Here is a 19,031-nt window from a genome sequence, read left to right as displayed (position 1 = left end):
AAATGTAGTTCTTTTATTTAAAAAAGATAATGAAGAGAATCCTGGGAATTATAGACTGCTGAGCCTCACGTCAGTGGTGTGTAAACTATTGAAAAGGATTCTTAAGGATTGGGGAGGTGTGGTGGCCCGCAATTGTGGAGATTGGGCCGGCACATCACACAGCAGCAGATGTGGACAGAGATCGCTAAAGCGACGCCCAGGACAACGAACCGGCGGGGGTAAAAACTGGGGCAGCTACAGACCAACAGCCCTAAAATGCCATTGGTCAAGCTGCCCAACTAATTCAACAGAAACAGGCTGGGGAGGAAGGGCATTCATATGCATGGATGTTCCCGCCCTCTATTGTTATTCATATGGCTGACTCAGTCAATCAGCAAAAACGGCGGGAACTTGAACAGTATAAAAGCAGCCTTTCCAGCCCTAATAGTGAGCTTAACGTCCCATACTGTGAGTGTGTGTGTTTCTTTGTAGCAGTTGGCTACAGAAGTATAATTTACTCAAGAATAGTCAGCTTGGCTTTGTAAAGGGAAGGTCGTGCCTCACGAGTCTAATTGAGTTCTTTGAGGAAGTGACGGAAGAAATTGATGAAGGTAGGGTGGTAGATGTGGTCTATATGGATTTCAGTAAGGCATTGTTAAGGTCCCCCATGAGAGATTTCTCCGGAAGGTCAAGAGGTATAGGGTCAATGGAACCTTGGCTCTCTGGATAAAAAATTGGCTTGCAGGAAGAAGACAGAGAGTAGTGGTGGAAGGGAGGTACTCTGCGTGGAGGGCAGTTACTAGTGGAGTGCTGTGACTAGTGGAGTGCCACAGGGATCAGTTGCCCTTGCTCTTCATAATGTTTTATAAATGATCTGGATGATGATACACAAGGTTGAGTGAGTAAGTTTGCGGATGACACGAAGATTGGAGGAATTGTAGATGGAGCTGAAGGTTGTCAGACATTGTAAGAAACATAGACAGGATGCAGTGTTGGCCAAAAAAATGGAAAAATGGGGTTCAATCTGGACAAGTGTGAAGTAATGCATTTTGCAGGACAAATAGAAAAGCTGAGGGTTAACGGTTGGTTAATTAAGAGGGTGGATGAACAGAGGGATCTTGGGGTACAGAGGAGATTTACCAAGATGTTGCTTGGATTGGTGGGCACATCTTATGAGGCAAGGACAGAAAAGCTGGGACTTTTGTCTTTGGCGTGTAGAAGGATGAGAGGGGACTTGATCGAGGTCTACAAAATTATGAGAGGCATAGGTAGGTTGGATAGCCAATACCTGGTTCCTAGGGTGGGAATAAGAACCTCTAGAGGACATATGTACAAGATTAAGGGAGGGAAGTATAGAGGAGACATCAGGGGAAAGTGTGTTTTTTGTTTGTTTGGTTTTTATGTTTTTTTTTTACACACAGAGGGTTCTTCAGGCCTGGAATGCCATGGTAGTGGTAGAGGCTGAAACATTAGGGGCCTTTAAAAGACTATTAGATAGGCACATGGATGAAAGGAAAGTAGAGGGTAGGGAGGGTTTATCACTTTTATATGGTTTGGCACAATATGGAGAGGGTGCAGAGGAGATTTACCCAGATATTGCTTGGATTGGAAAAATAAGTCTTGAGTCAAGGTTAGCAGAGCTTGGACTTTTGTCTCTGGAGTAAAGAAGATCCAGAGGTGACTTAATAGAGGTCTACAAGATTATGAGATGCACAGATAAGGTAGACAGCCTTTTTCCTTTTCCCAGGGCAGGAATAGCAAACACCAGAGGACATAAGTACAAAGTGAAGGGAGGAAAGTTTAGGGACAACATTAGGGGTAAGTTGTTTTTTTTATACACAGAGTTGGGGGAGTCTGGAATTCCTTGCCAAAGGTGATGGTGGAGGCTAAAACATTAAGGCATTTAAGTAACTCTTATACAGGCACATGGATGAAAGAAAAATAGAGGGTTATGGGGTAGGAAGGGTTTCATTATTTTTGGTAGGAATATATAGGTCAGCACAATATCAAGGGCCGAAGAGCCTGTACTATGCTATAGTGTTTCATGTTCTTTGTTCTATGGTGCCATAAAATGGTGGCTTACTGGACTGTGTAAGGCAGATTAATTCACTCCATAATTTTATTTTATGTAATATTTGATTTGATAAATTAGATATTATTGAATGGTGGCTTGTCAGGCCATATGACCTACTATTTCCTCTGTATCATTCTAATAATATCTTAAAATTCAGAAACTTCTGTCACTAATGGCAAGATAAAATAGAATGGGAAAGTCGAGGGTAATTTTGGACTCTGTGTAACTATCATTTGATACTGTAATAATTATACATACATATTGGCTCTAAAGGTTGTCATAGCCAAAAGGTGGTTATGGGGATGAGAGGGTAAACTCCAATTTCAAACCTCCACTGCCTTGTGGCTATACCTACTCATAGGAAATGCTTGAGAGTAAACCCCAAGGAAAAATCTGGAGTCGGAGACCCAAAGGTGGGTGACTGCTGTACCCAGCAACGACAACTATTGCGATGCTACTGGCATCAAACTGTATCAACTTTTGTTGTTCCTTTGGACCTGTCATTTGGATGGGGTGGGGGGCACTGCATGGGCATGATGGATCTCCATATCAACTCTGCCCTGGCTTGCACCCTGGAGAGGCCACTCCAGCTTCGCTTTAGGTGCAGTACCCATGGTCGACCACAACCAACGGAGGTCACATTACATGTATTGAAAGCTTAGGTTTTCATGTTAAATTTTTATCATATCTATAAATGGACATATTCTTTTTTCTCCAGAGTAGAAAAATCAAAAACTAAAGGGCATAGATTTAAGGGAAGAGGGGAAAGATTTAAAAGGTAGCTGAGGGTCACCTTCTTTATGTAGAGGGTGATAAGCATTGGTGGATTAGCCATTAAACAGAGTAGGCTGAAGTCTCGGGGCCCGGAGGGTAAGAGGACCTGATCCCCAAGGTTTCAGCCGACTCAGTAAAGGGTAGCCTGGTCTTGGTTTTTCGTTTCACACTTACTGCAAGTCCACACAGGTGAAGCTGATGACTGTGGGAGGGCCAGAGTTGACATCACACTGTTGCTGGGGTGATATGCATGGTGGTTTCTGGGAGCTGCATTACATCATTCTTTAACTGATGTATCCATAAAGTGGTGTGATTGGCCAAAGGCCTCCTGTTATGCTATGACTCTATGACCATGCATCATATACAGTGAAACCTCGTTGGAATGCAATTCATTAATCCGCAGAATTGCTTATGGCACGGGTGTCTGTCGACCCCAAACTGCTAAGGGGCGGGGTGATGACAATAAGCTGACAACCTGACAGCTCCCATCCTCACTGCCCCTGCCCCCCCCCCCCCACCCCCGGCGTGGGACTTCAGAGCAGGGGCTGCCAGTGCGAGACGCCCCTGCCCCAATGTCCCGTGCCGGCAGCCCCTGCCCCAACGTCCTGTGCCTACCACCCCAGCCCTGACATCCCACGCTGGCTGCCCCTGCATCTGTTCCATGACTTGTCTGTAATACGGTATGGAATCTTGGACCCCAACTACCGCGTTCTAACGAGGTTTTATTGTATTTCTCACAATTTTAGAATTCTTTTCCTTTTCCCAGCCAAACTCATGAAAGCAATAAACACCACCAATCTTCCTTGTTTTGCAAATACAGTCATGCACCATCTAATGTCCATTCGGGAAAAGTCCATTCGCATATATGTCCGTTCAGAAATGCTGATCCGAGAACTGGACATAGAGGGTGGATCTCTCAAAATTGAACTTGCTCATTTCACTCAGTGATCCTCTCAGTCACAGCCACTGTTTGTCATTACTGCAAAATGCTTTTTGTCACATACACTGACAGAACTGCTGCCTCAAGACTGAAGAACTCTGGGCATCCAGCTAAAGTGTTGCAGAAAATGAACCCCAGTCCATTTCTCCAGGCACCATGTTTCAGGTCAAAAATAATGATGTTCAAAGTTGTGGCCTAGCAGCTGAAAATGTGCTGCAACAATTATTCTAATACAGGAATACCATAGCACCAAATGTTGCTGTCACGGAATGGTTTAATTACCCTGGCACCCATGCTACTTCTAATCACCTGTCATTTGTATATAATATGGTGTTCTCACATCGTCCAACTGACATAATGTCCTATTTCACAGAACGTTAAGCGATGCAAGACCGTACATACCATCAGTGTTCTATTTTCTACAGCATAATATTTCTGTTTTAGCTTGGATTGAGAAAACAATAATTGATCAATTTTTTTTTCAAAAATGCCCTTTGCTCTTAAAAATGTGTCACACTTTTTAAGAGACACGTGATGTTCCATAATGATGTGTTAGATAGGGTTTTGGCCAAATGGACTGCAACACCTGCATTAAAAGCTGAAACACTGATAATGGAATTATCTACTTGTTTCTCTCATTACGGTTTTCGGATTTTGATGGGCATGTATTGGTTAGCCACGCTCAAGCTCAATCGTGATCAATTTCATTTTGATATGTATAGTTTGATGAAGTTATTGTGTAAACTTTGTATCTTGTGATTTTATTCATGCAGATTCACATGAGAAAATAGTAGGTGAATTCCTGTCTACTGAGAACCCAATAGGTAAAAAGCAAAGGTCCAGTTGTACAATAAATCTTTCTTTCAAATGTGTTCCAATGGAGCAACATTAAGTTTATACCAAAGAATCACTTGTCTCCCTGCACATAAAATTTTAATGCAGTTTGGATACACTGGAGAAATGTAGTTAACTAAAAACAAATGCTTTGCACCATTTCAGTACTTTGGGCATTTTCTCAAAATAGATAATGCACAATTAATGGAGCTGGGAATTATTGACAAATGGAATAGATTTCTAAATTATTAACATAGCTGGAAATGACATTTTCCCTATTTTTATCTGTTACTTATGTTATTACTATTTTACCAATACATGTACCTTTGAATGCAGAGGTTTATTGGAACCTGTAGTTTTAGAATCCAAGATTCTTGTCTAAATATTTTCTACCAAAAGTGTTATTATTAGTGATTAGGGACTTGATTTATGTGGAGAAAGCTGGCATTTTTCTCTATAGTGCAGAGAAGGTTAAGATAAGTTTCTTAAAGAGGGGATTAAATCATACAGGAAAACTTAGTTGAATGTTTCATTTGGAAATTTATCATGAAGCATGAAATATGCAGAGAAGTCATCCCACATAAGCTAGCAAATATATATAAATGAACATTCAATACATGCAACTTTGAATATGCCAGACTTAACATATTCATCCATGATTCACTTATATAAAAACTGTGGGTTTGGATTCATTCCACTGTTGGGTCTTATCATTCTTAACTGATATATTCATAAAGTGGTGTGAATGGCAACATCATCCACAAGAGTTGTGGAGGCAGGATGTCATATATACATTCTCTGATCTCTTTTCTTTGGCTTGGCTTCGCGGACGAAGATTTATGGAGGGGGTAAAAAGTCCACGTCAGCTGCAGGCTCGTTTGTGGCTGACCAGTCCGATGCGGGACAGGCAGACACGATTGCAGCGGTTGCAAGGGAAAATTGGTTGGTTGGGGTTGGGTGTTGGGTTTTTCCTCCTTTGCCTTTTGTCAGTGAGGTGGGCTCTGCGGTCTTCTTCAAAGGAGGCTGCTGCCCGCCAAACTGTGAGGCGCCAAGATGCACGGTTTGAGGCGTTATCAGCCCACTGGCGGTGGTCAATGTGGCAGGCACCAAGAGATTTCTTTAGGCAGTCCTTGTACCTTTTCTTTGGTGCACCTCTGTCACGGTGGCCAGTGGAGAGCTCGCCATATAATACGATCTTGGGAAGGCGATGGTCCTCCATTCTGGAGACGTGACCCATCCAGCGCAGCTGGATCTTCAGCAGCGTGGACTCGATGCTGTCGACCTCTGCCATCTCGAGTACTTCGACGTTAGGGGTGTGAGCGCTCCAATGGATGTTGAGGATGGAGCGGAGACAACGCTGGTGGAAGCGTTCTAGGAGCCGTAGGTGGTGCCGGTAGAGGACCCATGATTCGGAGCCGAACAGGAGTGTGGGTATGACAACGGCTCTGTATACGCTTATCTTTGTGAGGTTTTTCAGTTGGTTGTTTTTCCAGACTCTTTTGTGTAGTCTTCCAAAGGCGCTATTTGCCTTGGCGAGTCTGTTGTCTATCTCATTGTCGATCCTTGCATCTGATGAAATAGTGCAGCCGAGATAGGTAAACTGGTTGACCGTTTTGAGTTTTGTGTGCCCGATGGAGATGTGGGGGGGCTGGTAGTCATGGTGGGGAGCTGGCTGATGGAGGACCTCAGTTTTCTTCAGGCTGACTTCCAGGCCAAACATTTTGGCAGTTTCCGCAAAGCAGGACGTCAAGCGCTGAAGAGCTGGCTCTGAATGGGCAACTAAAGCGGCATCATCTGCAAAGAGTAGTTCACGGACAAGTTTCTCTTGTGTCTTGGTGTGAGCTTGCAGGCGCCTCAGATTGAAGAGACTGCCATCCGTGCGGTACCGGATGTAAACAGCGTCTTCATTGTTGGGGTCTTTCATGGCTTGGTTCAGCATGATCTATTGTATAATAAATTGTCACACTGCAGTCTCTGTCACTGTACTGGTGTCACATGTTCTATATGCCAAGCCTGTGCTGAATTTTCATCTGAATGACTCAAATTTTGCATGTTAAAAAAAAAAGGTCTGAGATAGAAATGTGTTAAAATACAGAATCTGAACTAATGAACTCACTTATTATTTTGCCCAAATTCTGAAAAAGAATCACAATTTAAGAAATATTTACTCCAATTTTTCAAATATGGGTGGTCTGCAATTGCAATAAGATGTACAATGCAATAAAAACATTCATACTGAGCTACTTCATAAACTGTAGTTTACACATTTGTAAGTTATTTGTTTTGTTCTAATCCTGACCCAAAATGTTGACTGATTGTGGTGGTACACCACCGGCCTACTGCAGGGGGCAACCTCTGTACCTGCAGGAGTATAAGGGGGACAGGACAACACCTGGCCAGCTGTCAATCAGTCGACCTGAATGGATCAAGCCCCACCCGGTCGGGTATCAATCACCTTCCGGGATCATAAGCCTGCGCTGGCCTCCGAAGTCTCACTCAAAGTTACTGCAGCAACAGCCAGCCTGGCTCTGTGGAAGTCTTTGTGGATTAATAAAGCCTGTGTACAGTCTTTACCTTGTGTGAGTCGAGTTCTATCTAACAACACACCACACTGACCATTTCTACTATGGAATTTACATGACCTGCTGAGTTCCTCCAACAATTCATTGTTTGCAATTGGTTAGCATTGATTTTGGGCAGGATCCAACTTTTCTCAAAAGCTTTGGCTTTGACTTAAAATTCCTTCAAAAACCAGCACATCACTTAAAGTGTGAAAGGATGCTGTTATTGGGTTTTCTTCCATACAAAATATTTGTTGTATGATACAAGACAACTAGGCATGTATCGATCCTCAGGCCTTTCAGGATGTATGCCGTTGATTTACCAAGTGTTGTAAAAATAAGATCTAAAATTGGAATGGTCAAAAACAGAGAAAAGGCAGGGTCATGTGTGAAGGTGCTGCTGTTAAAAGGCCATAATAGAGAAGCGATGGGATCATTATGAAGCTGAGGGGAGGAGAATAGTGAGGAAGTTAATTTATAGGAGGAAAACAAGCAGAACTGAGCTGAAGATTGTAAATGCCAATGTTGTAGAGTCCCTCTTCGCAAAGGCCAAGAAAGGAAAGGAGAATATCTTTGGGTAGAAAATTAAGGGAAACCCTTGAGAAATTGTTGACATCAAAGGTTTCAGAGGAGAAATAAGAAAGGTGGAAAAATGAAAAGTATTTTTGTTAAATGGAAAAAAAATCATAACAGTTAAGAGCCACTGGTTATCACAATAGATTGAAAGGGACAAGAGGCAGGGCTAGAAAGGCATATTGAGGGGACAAGACAAATCAGACACAAAATGTCAATCAAATGATGTCTGGTTGTGGTGAAACCACTGTGTATGTAAATACCTTGACCTTGTATGTTCAACCCTGCTTTCACTGGCCAGCTCGTGACTCCTTCCCTTTATCCCCCATAAAGGCTTCCTTGCCACAACCCTGCCTCCAGTTCAAGTCCAGGTTAGTGAGAGCCAGCAACTCAAGAGATGCTGTCCTTCTCTAGCTAATAAAAGCCTTCACTTCCAGTACTTCAGTCTTTTGGTTAATTGATTGTGCAACAATTTTATTAGCTAGATTTTGCTTCCTTGCAACATGGACAAATATTTGAAATTGGATCACCTGGAAATTGACCCAAGAGAACCCGAAGCAGCCGACAAATTCGCTCTGTGGCATCGCTGCTTCAAAAGATTCCTTATAGCCTCCGCAGATGCGATCCAGGGTGACAAAGATAAGTTCCAACTACGGCTCTCGTATATTGGGCACTGGGTCTACCGAACGGTCAGAGACTGCCGAACCTACGGAGATGCCTTGGACATCTTAAAAGACCAGTACAAGGTACAGGTGAATGAGGTCCATGCGTGGCATGTACTCCACTCACACAGGCAGCAACCCAGAGAGACATTCAATTACTTTGTCAGGGCCCTGTAGGTGCTTGTAAGGGACTGTAACTGCCAAGCTGCGTGCAGAACAGCATGCACAGCTACTGATGAGAGACACCTGTGTAGCGGGCGCCCGCTCTGACTACATGAGGCAAAGGCTACTCGAATAGAAACAATTGAGCCTACCTCAAACTAATGAGCTGGCAAATACCCTAGAAGTGACCATCCACAATGCTGAATCGTTCTCCAGCGAGCATGCGGCTGTCTCGTGGGGAACACAGGCGCCACCATCTTGGGAGGTGGGATCACAAACCCCTTCCCATTTCAACCTGACTTCTGCCACCATCAGCAACTTTCCAACATGTTACTTCTGCAGGCAGAGGAAGCATCCAAGGAAATGCTGCTCTGCCAAGGATGCCACCTGCGCAAATTGCCAGAAAAAGGGACACTTTGCGAAGGTAAGTCAAAGCAATGCCCCAAGCCTAGCAGTGCCGCACGCCAACGGGGACCGTCACTTCTGGGGAACAGAGTTGCCTGTGCACATGTGCTATGGAGACCGCTATGACATCACGTCTGTCCTCTCCCTCGTCACTTCCACTGATGTCACCTCTGCTTTCTCCTTCTTTTCCAGCGAGTGACGACAGGGCTGCCTGTGAGCCATGGGGGCCGCCATCACGACCGCCATCCTGTCAGACAACCAGAAGTCGATGGACCCCCTTGGACGACGAGCTGACACTGGCAGCGGTAATCCTGGATCAATGCTGACCGCATCAACTCTTCAGGGCCACGATGAGCGTCCCCTCCAAATGCCTATTTGACATGGGAAGCACCAAGAGCATCAGTCATCCTAACACAGTGCAGCGATACTCCCTGGAGGTGCAGCCTGTGAAATTCAGCATGTCCCCAGCCTCATAAGCCAGATCAATAAAGATCTGGGGGAGCTGCACAGTAACCCTGATGGTTCAAGGCACTGCATACACCAACTTTACGTTCCTTGTTCTGCCACAGCTCTGTGCACCTGTCATCTTGGAGTTGGACTTTCAATGCAACATAAAGAGTGTCACTATGGAGTATGATGCCCCCCCCCCCACCCCATCCCACAGTCTGTAATGAGCAATTTGTGAACCGGCCACTGCCATTTTCCCACATGGTCAACCAGCAGCCCCAAGCCAGATCACCGGGCCCAACATGTGGCCTCTCCATGCTCTGGAATCCCCCTCCCCCACTCCCCTGTTCGTTAATCTCACCTCTGACTGTAAACCTGTCAGCACTAAAAGTCGACGATACAGTGGCAAAGACAGAGTGTTCATTAAGTCAGAGGTGAGATGCCTCCTCACTCAGGGGGTGATAAAACAAAACACAAGCCCCTGGAGAGCACAGGTAGTAGTAAAGAGCGTGTGAGTGTGGAGAAACACCGGCTGGTCATAGGTTACTCCCAGACCATCAACAGGCTCACCTGGCTAGATGCCTACCCCTTACCTCACATCGCTGACATGGTGAATCAGATCGCACAATACAGGGTATTCTCAACCATTGACCTTAAGTCAGCATACCACCATCTCCCCATTCACCCGGAGGACTGCCAGTACACCGACTTTGAGGTGGATGGCCGACTGTACCATTTCCTTAGAGTCCCTTTCAGGATCACGAATGGAGTGTCTGTCTTCCAAAGGGAGATGGATGGAATGGTGGATGAACAGGTTGCCTTGACAATGTTACTATCTGCGGCCATGACCAGCAGGACCATGACAGAAACCTCCAAAAATTCCTCCACACCGCAAAGCACCTCAACCTGACGTACAACACACAGAAGTGTGCCTTCAGGACACACTAGGCTGTGTGGTGGAATATGACCGCATGCGCCTACTGTTAGAACTCCCCATCCCTTACTGCCTCAAGGCCCTGAAAAGATGCCTGGGGTTTTTCTCTTACGATGCACAATGGGTCCCCAGCTACGCAGAGAAGGCCTCATCAAGGCCCTCATCAAGGCCACCATTTTCCTCTTGTCGGCAAAAGCCAGTGAGGTATCAGAACGAATTAAAGCTGTCATTACAAAGGCCACGATGCACCCAAGGACAAATCCACCCTGTTTCAGGTAGAGAGCAATGTGTCGGACTTTACCCTGGCTGCCACACTTAACAAGGCGGGCAAGCTTGTAGCGTTTTTTCATGCACCCTCCAGGGCCCCGAGATCTGGCACTCCTCCATTGAGAAAGAGGCCAGGCTATCATTGAGGCAGTATAGCATTGGAGGCATTAAATGGGTGGTCGCCTTCATGTTCAACAATCAGCAGTGGGGTAAAATCAAACATGATAAAATCCTGAGGTGGAGAATCGAGCTCTCCACCTACAATTATGACATACTGTACTGGCCTGGAAAGCTCAACGAGCCTCCTGACACCCTGTCTCGGGGAAAATGTGCCAGTGCGCAGATGGACCAACTGCAGTTGCACGATGGCCTCTGCCACCCTGGGATCACATGTTTTTTCCATTTCATGAAGGCCCATAACCTCCCCTATTCCATCAACGACATAAGGAATGCTGACCAAAAATTGCTGGGTCTGCATGTAGTGCAAACTGCCATCCCCTGCCCAGACACTGTCATAAAGGCTCTGAACAATCTATTCACCATCTTCAGGTACCCCTGCTATGTTTACAGTGATAGCGGTTTGTCCTTCATGAGCAACAAGCTACACCAATTCCTGCTGTTCAAGGGCATTGCCGCAAGCCATACCACCAACTACAACCCCAAAGGGAATAGCCAGGTGGAGCGGGAGAATGGCATGGTCTGGAAGGCAGTACTACTGGCCCTAAAGTCCAAGAGCCTCCCCTTCCCCCACTGGCAAAAAGTCCTTCCAGAGGCCCTCCACTCTATCCAAGCCCTCCTGTGTATGGCCACCAACGACACTTCATGAGAGACTCTTTACATTCCCCAGGAGATCAGCATCAGGAATGCCTACCTGACTGACATCCCCTGGGCCAGTATTCCTGCGGAAACCCGCAGAAACCCATTAGTCCAACCCACTAGTCAAGAGGGTTAGTTGCTCCACGCCAACCCACAGTACACCTACATGGCATTCCCGGGCAGACAAAAGGGACGCAGTATCCATCCAGGACCTGGCACACACGGGATCATCTGGACCCCATCCTTCCTTCAGCTGACAGTCAGGTATTTCCCCCCCCCCCCAACCCAGCTCTCGACAGCCCAAGGTTCTTACTCCCACCTCCTCGGCCAACCTGCCAGCTAGTACCCACGCACCCACCCCATTGGCTGTCAAGCACCCCCACTGGGTCGACCGAGAAGGAGCAGCCACAAATGATGGAGGCCACCACACCACTGGAGGTACATTGGTCACAATGCCAAAGGAGGCTGCTGTACAGACTGAACTTATTAGGGCACCTGACTGCACCACATTCCCACTGGGACTTATTTTAAAGAGGGGGGATGAATGTGGTGAAACCACTCTGTATGTAAATACCTTGAGCTTGTATGTTCGACCCTGCTCTCACTGGCTAGCTTGTGACTCCTCCCCTTTATTCCTCATAAAGGCTGTCATGCCACAACCCTACCCCCAGTTCAAGTCTGGGCCAGCGTGAGCCAGCAACTCAAGAGATGCTGTCCATCTCTAGCTAATAAAAGCCTTCAGTTCCAGTATTTCAGTCTTTTGGTTAATTGATTGTGCATCACTAGTTAAGATGAGGTTAGATGAAAACTTGTTGCAGGAGTGAAAAGGCATCTGTAAGGCAGTAACTGACCGTGAACTGACAGAGAACATGAGGGGAGAGGTAAATGGCATGAGTGGCACAGGAGAAAGAGCACCAGTCTATTCTGGAGGGCAAGATCAGTAAAGAAGATGAATAGGAGAACAGATGGGTATGCTGCCAATGGAGGTACTTCAATTTGCTTATAAGAAGATGTCATCAGTGAAGATGTACAACTGGAAGCCCATGCAATGGAATTTCAAACTAAGGACAGTGAGCAGGAAGGAAATGAGGTGGGTTGTAGTGAAGAAGAAATTCTTATTAGGAGAGGAATTGTTAAGAAGTTAACCTCAATAACATATTCTTCATTACAAATAGGAACTCCTAAATGCAAGTTCATAAATCTAGGTAGAGGTGGGAACCAGATTTGAATATTTCAATTGATGAGCAAAGATGGGCAGATCAGTTATATCTTACACTACAAAAATTGAATAAATGAAAGATTTATCAGATCGACGTTTTAGATCTGGTGAGGATATAGGAACTTTTTTTGCATTCAACTTGGTCTTATCCTAAGGTAAGACCATTTTGGGTGGATTTAAGAATTTTTTTGGAACAATTACAGGTGCTGTATTTCTGAAAAATACAGATTTACTCTTATTAGGAAATATTGAAGGCACAAGACCTAAATTAAAACCGTCAATATATCAATTGGAATTTGTTAAAGTTCCATTAGCGGCGGCTTGGAAATCAGATACACATTTGGGTATGGCAAGATAGAATGTAAAATTTCAAAGTCATATTCCTTTTGAAAAAATGACAAATAATTTGAGAAGTAAATATGCTACATTTTTATAAATCTGGCACCCATATATTCAAATATTATGTTTAAATTTGTAATGTGGTGCTTGCTGTGTCTCTAGACTTGTGAGAATCTCCTCTGAAGTGTCTAAAGAACTCTGTTTAAACATGTGTTAGATAGTATCCCTCTGTATAATCCTGAAAGTTTCTTTTTCTTTCTTTAATTTTATATAACTATATTGTATTTTTATATATTTATTAATTATTTTGAGGGTGGGATGCTTTCGGGGATGGGGAGGTCTTGGGTGGGGGGATATATACCATCATGTATGTAATTTCTAGTTTGTTTTCAATTTGTATTATTTTATTAATCTTTGACTACTACATGTATGGAGAAAATTTTAAATAAAATATTCAAAAAGAGAAAAGAATCACAAAGGTTTTGAGGTAAGAGGGCAAATTCATCGAGGGAAATCAGAGGTGGTATGATTGAAAGGAAGGAGAGAGATGGGGATGAGGATGGGAAAGTGGGGGGGGGGGGTGATATTCAGTGGATGCAGGGGATCAGGTCCTTCAAGAATCACCCATAATGACTACAGGTAACAGGTGCACTCGTACATGTGTGCCCCACGATATTAAACTTGTGGCCCTCCAACAGCCAGCAAATTTAAAGTTCTTTGAAAGGGAGAATTTCTGAAAAAGACCAAGTGAGAAAATATGAAATGGCAATAGTGAGCTTGGGTTCAAAGCAGCAAACAAAAAACAAATTGGAAGTATGTTATGTTGATCAAAAACTTACAAGGTATTAGCAAGGTTTTGACATTTCAACCAGCTATCAGGTTTAATTTTCTGAATCTCAAAGTCTGCCAATCTTTTCCACATTATCAATGTTTCCTATTACAACCTGCTGAGTATGGAGAATTATGAACACCAGCAGTGACTCAGTGATAGAACTGTCAACTCTGAATTAATTGACATCACTCTGGTATGGCAGAATGAAATAGCACTGTTGGAAATCCTGCCTTTTGAAAGAGGCAATAAGCTTATCCAATTGCTTGGTTGGATGTCAAGATCCCATGGCACTATTTCAAAGGAAATTAGGAGAGCTCTTCTGGCTGTTGTTTTGGCATACATTCAACCTCACCAAAACAGATGACCAAGTATCACAATGCCATTTATGCAAAAAATTTCTGCTCCTTATTCTACTTGAATACAGTGACTACACCTGAAAATTACTTCACTGACTGTAAAAAAAACAATCTACAAATGTGTATTCCCTTTACACTAATGAGTTAAGTGAAATTTCAGTGAAAAAGCTTTGGGATACATTTGCAATCTTTCAGCTTCAATTGAAACACTTCACTGTTTGAACTACTGGATAACACCAAGATAAGCCTTTGTTGTGCATCAAAATGATGCAAGTGTTAAACATAGTCCTTTATAGTAATGTTATCCCTGCTTACTTGGCTCGGAGATTTCTCATATCATTATTGCAGCTGAGGAGGACTTTGCACTTCTCCAATACATCATCAGGTGAACAGGATTTGGGATTTATATCCTGGAGTTGACTACAGAATTCACTGAGATCTTTGCAAAGATCCAGGAACATGATTAAGCTTCGCTTGTCAGTTGTATTGTTACAGTGGTGGTCCAGGTAATTCTGAACCTAAGATGTAAAGTAAAAAGATAAATTAATCTAATAGCATGTGTTAAAGATGACAAAAGTAGGATAAATTATTCTTAACTCAAACCAGAGAGCAATAACTGAATAACAGCATTCTTAACAATAAAATTCCCTATTTACTTTGTTTTTCTTAATGTTCATATTATTTGTTTTCTAATATTTGTTCAGAAAGTGTGATAGCTGTGTTCTGCACCTACAACCTGCTTCTAACCCTCCATCAATGTTGGTTGGCTAGAGGTATACAAGAGGAGGCTAATAATATAGCCCCTTTATCAAGTTATATGCCTGGTGTCACCAATAGCATTATAGATTGTTGCAAGTGAAGGATTTAGAAATGTAAACTATACCTGTTATATTGTTACTTTGTGACATCCATGATTGATTTTCATGTTAAGAAATTACTAATTATATAAAAATTAATATGCATTAATAATGATAATTTTGGAAATATTGCACATTTCCAAATAATTGTTTTTATGTCATTTTTCCAATAGATATATTTATTGAATTTGGTGCTCATATAAGCTGTCAGGCATCAAATTAGAAGTGAAGCATTCCTAGTAAAGATGCAACAAAAATCCACAGAGTAGATTTCCCTTAACCCCGTTACAGCTAATTAAAGAAGGTCTCCCTGGTCGCTGATATCATAACAATGTGTGTACAACTTTTAGCAAAGTTGGGAAAGTAATGAGAAAATAACACATTCAAATGATACACTGACATAGCATAGCAATGAAAGAAAATCTTCCCACTGTGATCTTGTTTCTTTGCAGAAGTTCAATAGTTCAATGCAATTTTATTCTTAGGAGTGCACTCTTCTACTGCAACACTCTGATGTGTTTCCATTCCCCATTTCAGCATTAGTCTGACCCTAATAGGTGAGACTGACAATAATACATGTTGTGCTGGATAGGGGGTATAGCTTTGTTCCATGGGTCACTTAATAAATAGCTCTTAATACTTGCAGAAAGAAAGCAATTTTAATGAATCATTCAAGATGATGTGGAAAAGTTAATGATTTGGAATGGGTATTCCATCACTATAATTACAGACTAAAGTGTGAAGGCAACTTGACCAAAGATTTTTTTTGCCACAAAATGCAGTAATTGAGAAAATATTGTACTGAAATAGACCCTGGAGAAAGCTATAGTCTTGCACTTCACAATCATTAATTTTATATTATAAACTGAATTCTCTCCAGTGTAATTATCTCAACAATTCAGGCAAAATTATTAAATATGACACAGAGGTGGATTAATGAGTTCATGATTTTTATTTCTATGTCCATAGCTGTGCTATATGTGGATCAGCAAAAAAATCAATTGTGTTCAAAACCAAACAGAATCATGAAAAAAGTGCACAAATTCAAATTTGGAACCCTATTCATTTGGCATAATGGCACAACTAGAGGTGCTACTGTTTCACATTTCAGTGATTTAGTTTTGATCCTGATCTCTAGTGTTGTCTGTGTGGAGTTGGGATGTTTCCCATGACTGTGTTTCTCAGGAGCTCTGATTTCCTCCCTCATCCTAAGGATGAGCTAATGGGTTTATTCACAATGTAAATTGCCCCTAGTGTGCAGATAGAATCTGAGGTCAGTTGAAGAGAATATAGGCAGAATAAATTATAGTAAAAATAAATAGATAAGTGAGCTTGCCCTGAGAGATGACACTGATTTGCTAGGCTGAATGGCCACTTTCTATGGCATAAACAAATATGGCTAAAATGGTATAGTAATGACATAACAATTTTCCCAAGTGGTAAAGCTGGTTTATTTGGCTGTGCTCTTGTTTCTGTGTTAGAAGATTCAAGGTGAAGATCTAGTCCAGAAATTTCAGCATATTTTTGTTCTGCTTACCACTCCTCATGGTTTTAGTAATCACTCCATTTCTCTTCCCCCCCCCACTCCATTCACAAAAATATGCCAAAAACAAAAACACAAGCTCATTTTTCACCACAATGAAATATTTAATGTTATAAAAACAGTAAATAGTGGAAACATTCAGCAAGTCAGACAAAACCTCATGAGAAAGAAACATGTAGGAGTTTTTAAAGTGTTAAAAATGTTAGTGATATAGTGGATGTATTCTGTCTGGAGGTCAGTGACTAGTGCCGTTCCACAGAGATTTGTTCTGAGACCCCTGTTCTTTGTGATTTTTATAAATGACCTGGACAAAGAAGTAGAGGGATGGATCTATAAGTATGTAGATGATACAAAGGTTGGAAGTGTTTGGGATAGGGTTGATAACTATCGTAATTTGCAACATGACATAGACAGGTGGGCGGAAAAGTGGCAGATGAAGTTCAATCTGGAAAAGTTTGAGATGATTGAAGGCAGAGCGTATGGTTATTGGTAAGATATTTAACAGTGTGGATGAACAGAGGGACCTTGGGGTCCAAATCTGTACATCTCTCAAAGTTGTCAGGCAGGTTGATAGGACAGTAAAGAAGGCCTATGGCATGCTAGATTTCTTTAATTGGAGTGTTGAATTCAGAAGTTGTGAGGAAATGTGGCAGCTCTATAAATCTCTGGTGAGACCACCTTACAATATGATGTTCAGTTCTAGTCACCTAATTACTGAAAAGATGTGGAAGCTATGGAGAGGGTTCAGAGGAGATTTACCAAGATGTAGCCTGGATTGGAATCTATGCCCTATGAAGCAAGGTTAGCAGAACTAGGGCTTTTCTCTTTGGAGTGAAGAAGGATCAGAAGTGACTTATTGAGGTCTACAAGATTGTGAGAGGCATAGAAAAGGTAGACAGTCAACACCTTTTTCCCATGGGAGGAGACGCAAACATCAGAAGACTTCTGTACAAAGTGAAGGGACAAAGGTTTAGGGGAGACATCAGGGGTAAGTGTTTTTACACAGAGAATGGCAGTTGCCTGAAATGCTTTGCTCGGGGTGGTAGTGGAGGCTGGAACAATAAGGTCATTTAAGAGACTCTTAGACAGGCACATGGATGAAAGAAAAAGAGTTATGAGGTAGGGAAGTATTTAATTTTTTTTTTGTTAGGTATATATGGGTTTACAGAACATTGTATGCTGAAGGGCCTGTACTGTGCTGTCATGTTCTATAAAGTATGCAAGGAATAAATAGAAATTACATTCTAGACACAAAACAGTTGTTTAATTTTTTAAATGTAGATGATATGCAAGTCTAGACTTTTTTCTGTTGAAACAAAAGTAGACGAAATGAATCCTATTAATATAGTTCTGATTTTTTAAAATATCTACTTTTAAGCATACTCATTATTTAATCAATTGTTACCTGAGCGAGAGTGGACACAGGTTGGATCTTGTCATGGGCATTTTCCCGTGTGTGGTCCAGAGCTGTAACGAAAGTGAATTGTTGCTGCTTGAAGAGTGAGTATCTTTGATCCAGATGTCTTAGGGCAGCCTTCAGCTCATTCATCCCTTAGTGGGTAAATAAGAAATCTCAGTGAAAATCTGAAATGTATGATACAAGTGATTCCCTTGAAAATCTAATGCTTTTAAATATTCTGTAAAACCAGAGGCCTACATCAAAATGACAATGAATAATTACATGGAAAAGGAAACAATTCAATAGTTTGGAAATCTGAGCACTTCGTTCTCAAAGTTGGTCTAAAAATATCCCACAGGACACATTATCCTGGTTTGCTTCCTGCTACTTCCAAGTGACACTGCTTTTAACTTTTATATCTAGTTTCCTACTCCTTTTAAATTCAATAAATATTTTGTTGTTATTTTATTTTTTATTTTATTTTATTTTCTTAATTTTGGAACAGCATGGCTAAGTACCCTCACCATAAGAATTATAGTGGTTCAAGAAGGCAGCTCACTAGTATCTTCTTAAAGGCATTTAGAGACTAGCAACTTTCTGGTGATGGTTGTTTTCCATAAACATACAATGACATAAAAATGTATGCCTCCTTGCTTTATTCCACCAGGAAAAATCCATCAAATTACAATTCCTTAAATACAAAAAAAAATCATAATTCAGTTTCATAGGTTTAAAAGAGTTCAAGTCAAGTTTACAAATTGTGTATCACATTTAATCTCCAGTGTCAATTTAATAAATTTTGCTGCACCCTCTCGAAGGCCATCGTACACTTCTGTGTGTGCTGTCTGCAAATAAGTGTGGTACCCAGATGAGGCTAACTAGAATTCTATATAACCATAATGTAATTTTCATGAACTGGTATTCCAGTATCCTGAGATAAAGACCAACATCCTTGATCATTTCCTAATTACCCACACTCTTCTATTTGAGTCATAATGTTCTATTGCCCACTGTTTGTGCTGACCATTGTCTATCTATATTAATCCCAGCTGCCTGTA

The 19,031-nt window shown here is 42.2% G+C and overlaps 1 protein-coding gene across 3 annotated transcripts in view; it reads right to left on the bottom strand.

Annotated features, from left to right (window-relative positions):
• spaca9 (sperm acrosome associated 9) overlaps positions 1 to 19,031 on the bottom strand; it is an 88,255-nt gene that overhangs the window by 39,603 nt on the left and 29,621 nt on the right. For all 3 annotated transcript variants that reach the window (XM_069887256.1, XM_069887249.1, XM_069887261.1), the window contains exons 2-3: positions 17,980 to 18,125; positions 14,490 to 14,692 (exon numbers count right to left, since the gene is read on the bottom strand). In XM_069887256.1, coding sequence (XP_069743357.1) covers positions 14,490 to 14,692; positions 17,980 to 18,123 — 347 coding nt within the window. In that variant the 5' untranslated portion in view covers positions 18,124 to 18,125. The remainder of the gene's footprint in view (positions 1 to 14,489; positions 14,693 to 17,979; positions 18,126 to 19,031) is intronic.

The sequence above is a fragment of the Narcine bancroftii genome, chromosome 1 (assembly GCF_036971445.1).
Source record: "Narcine bancroftii isolate sNarBan1 chromosome 1, sNarBan1.hap1, whole genome shotgun sequence".
Taxonomy (NCBI): domain Eukaryota; kingdom Metazoa; phylum Chordata; class Chondrichthyes; order Torpediniformes; family Narcinidae; genus Narcine; species Narcine bancroftii.
Note: the sequence above shows the minus strand (reverse complement) of the source record. Positions and strands in the feature narration are given on the sequence as shown.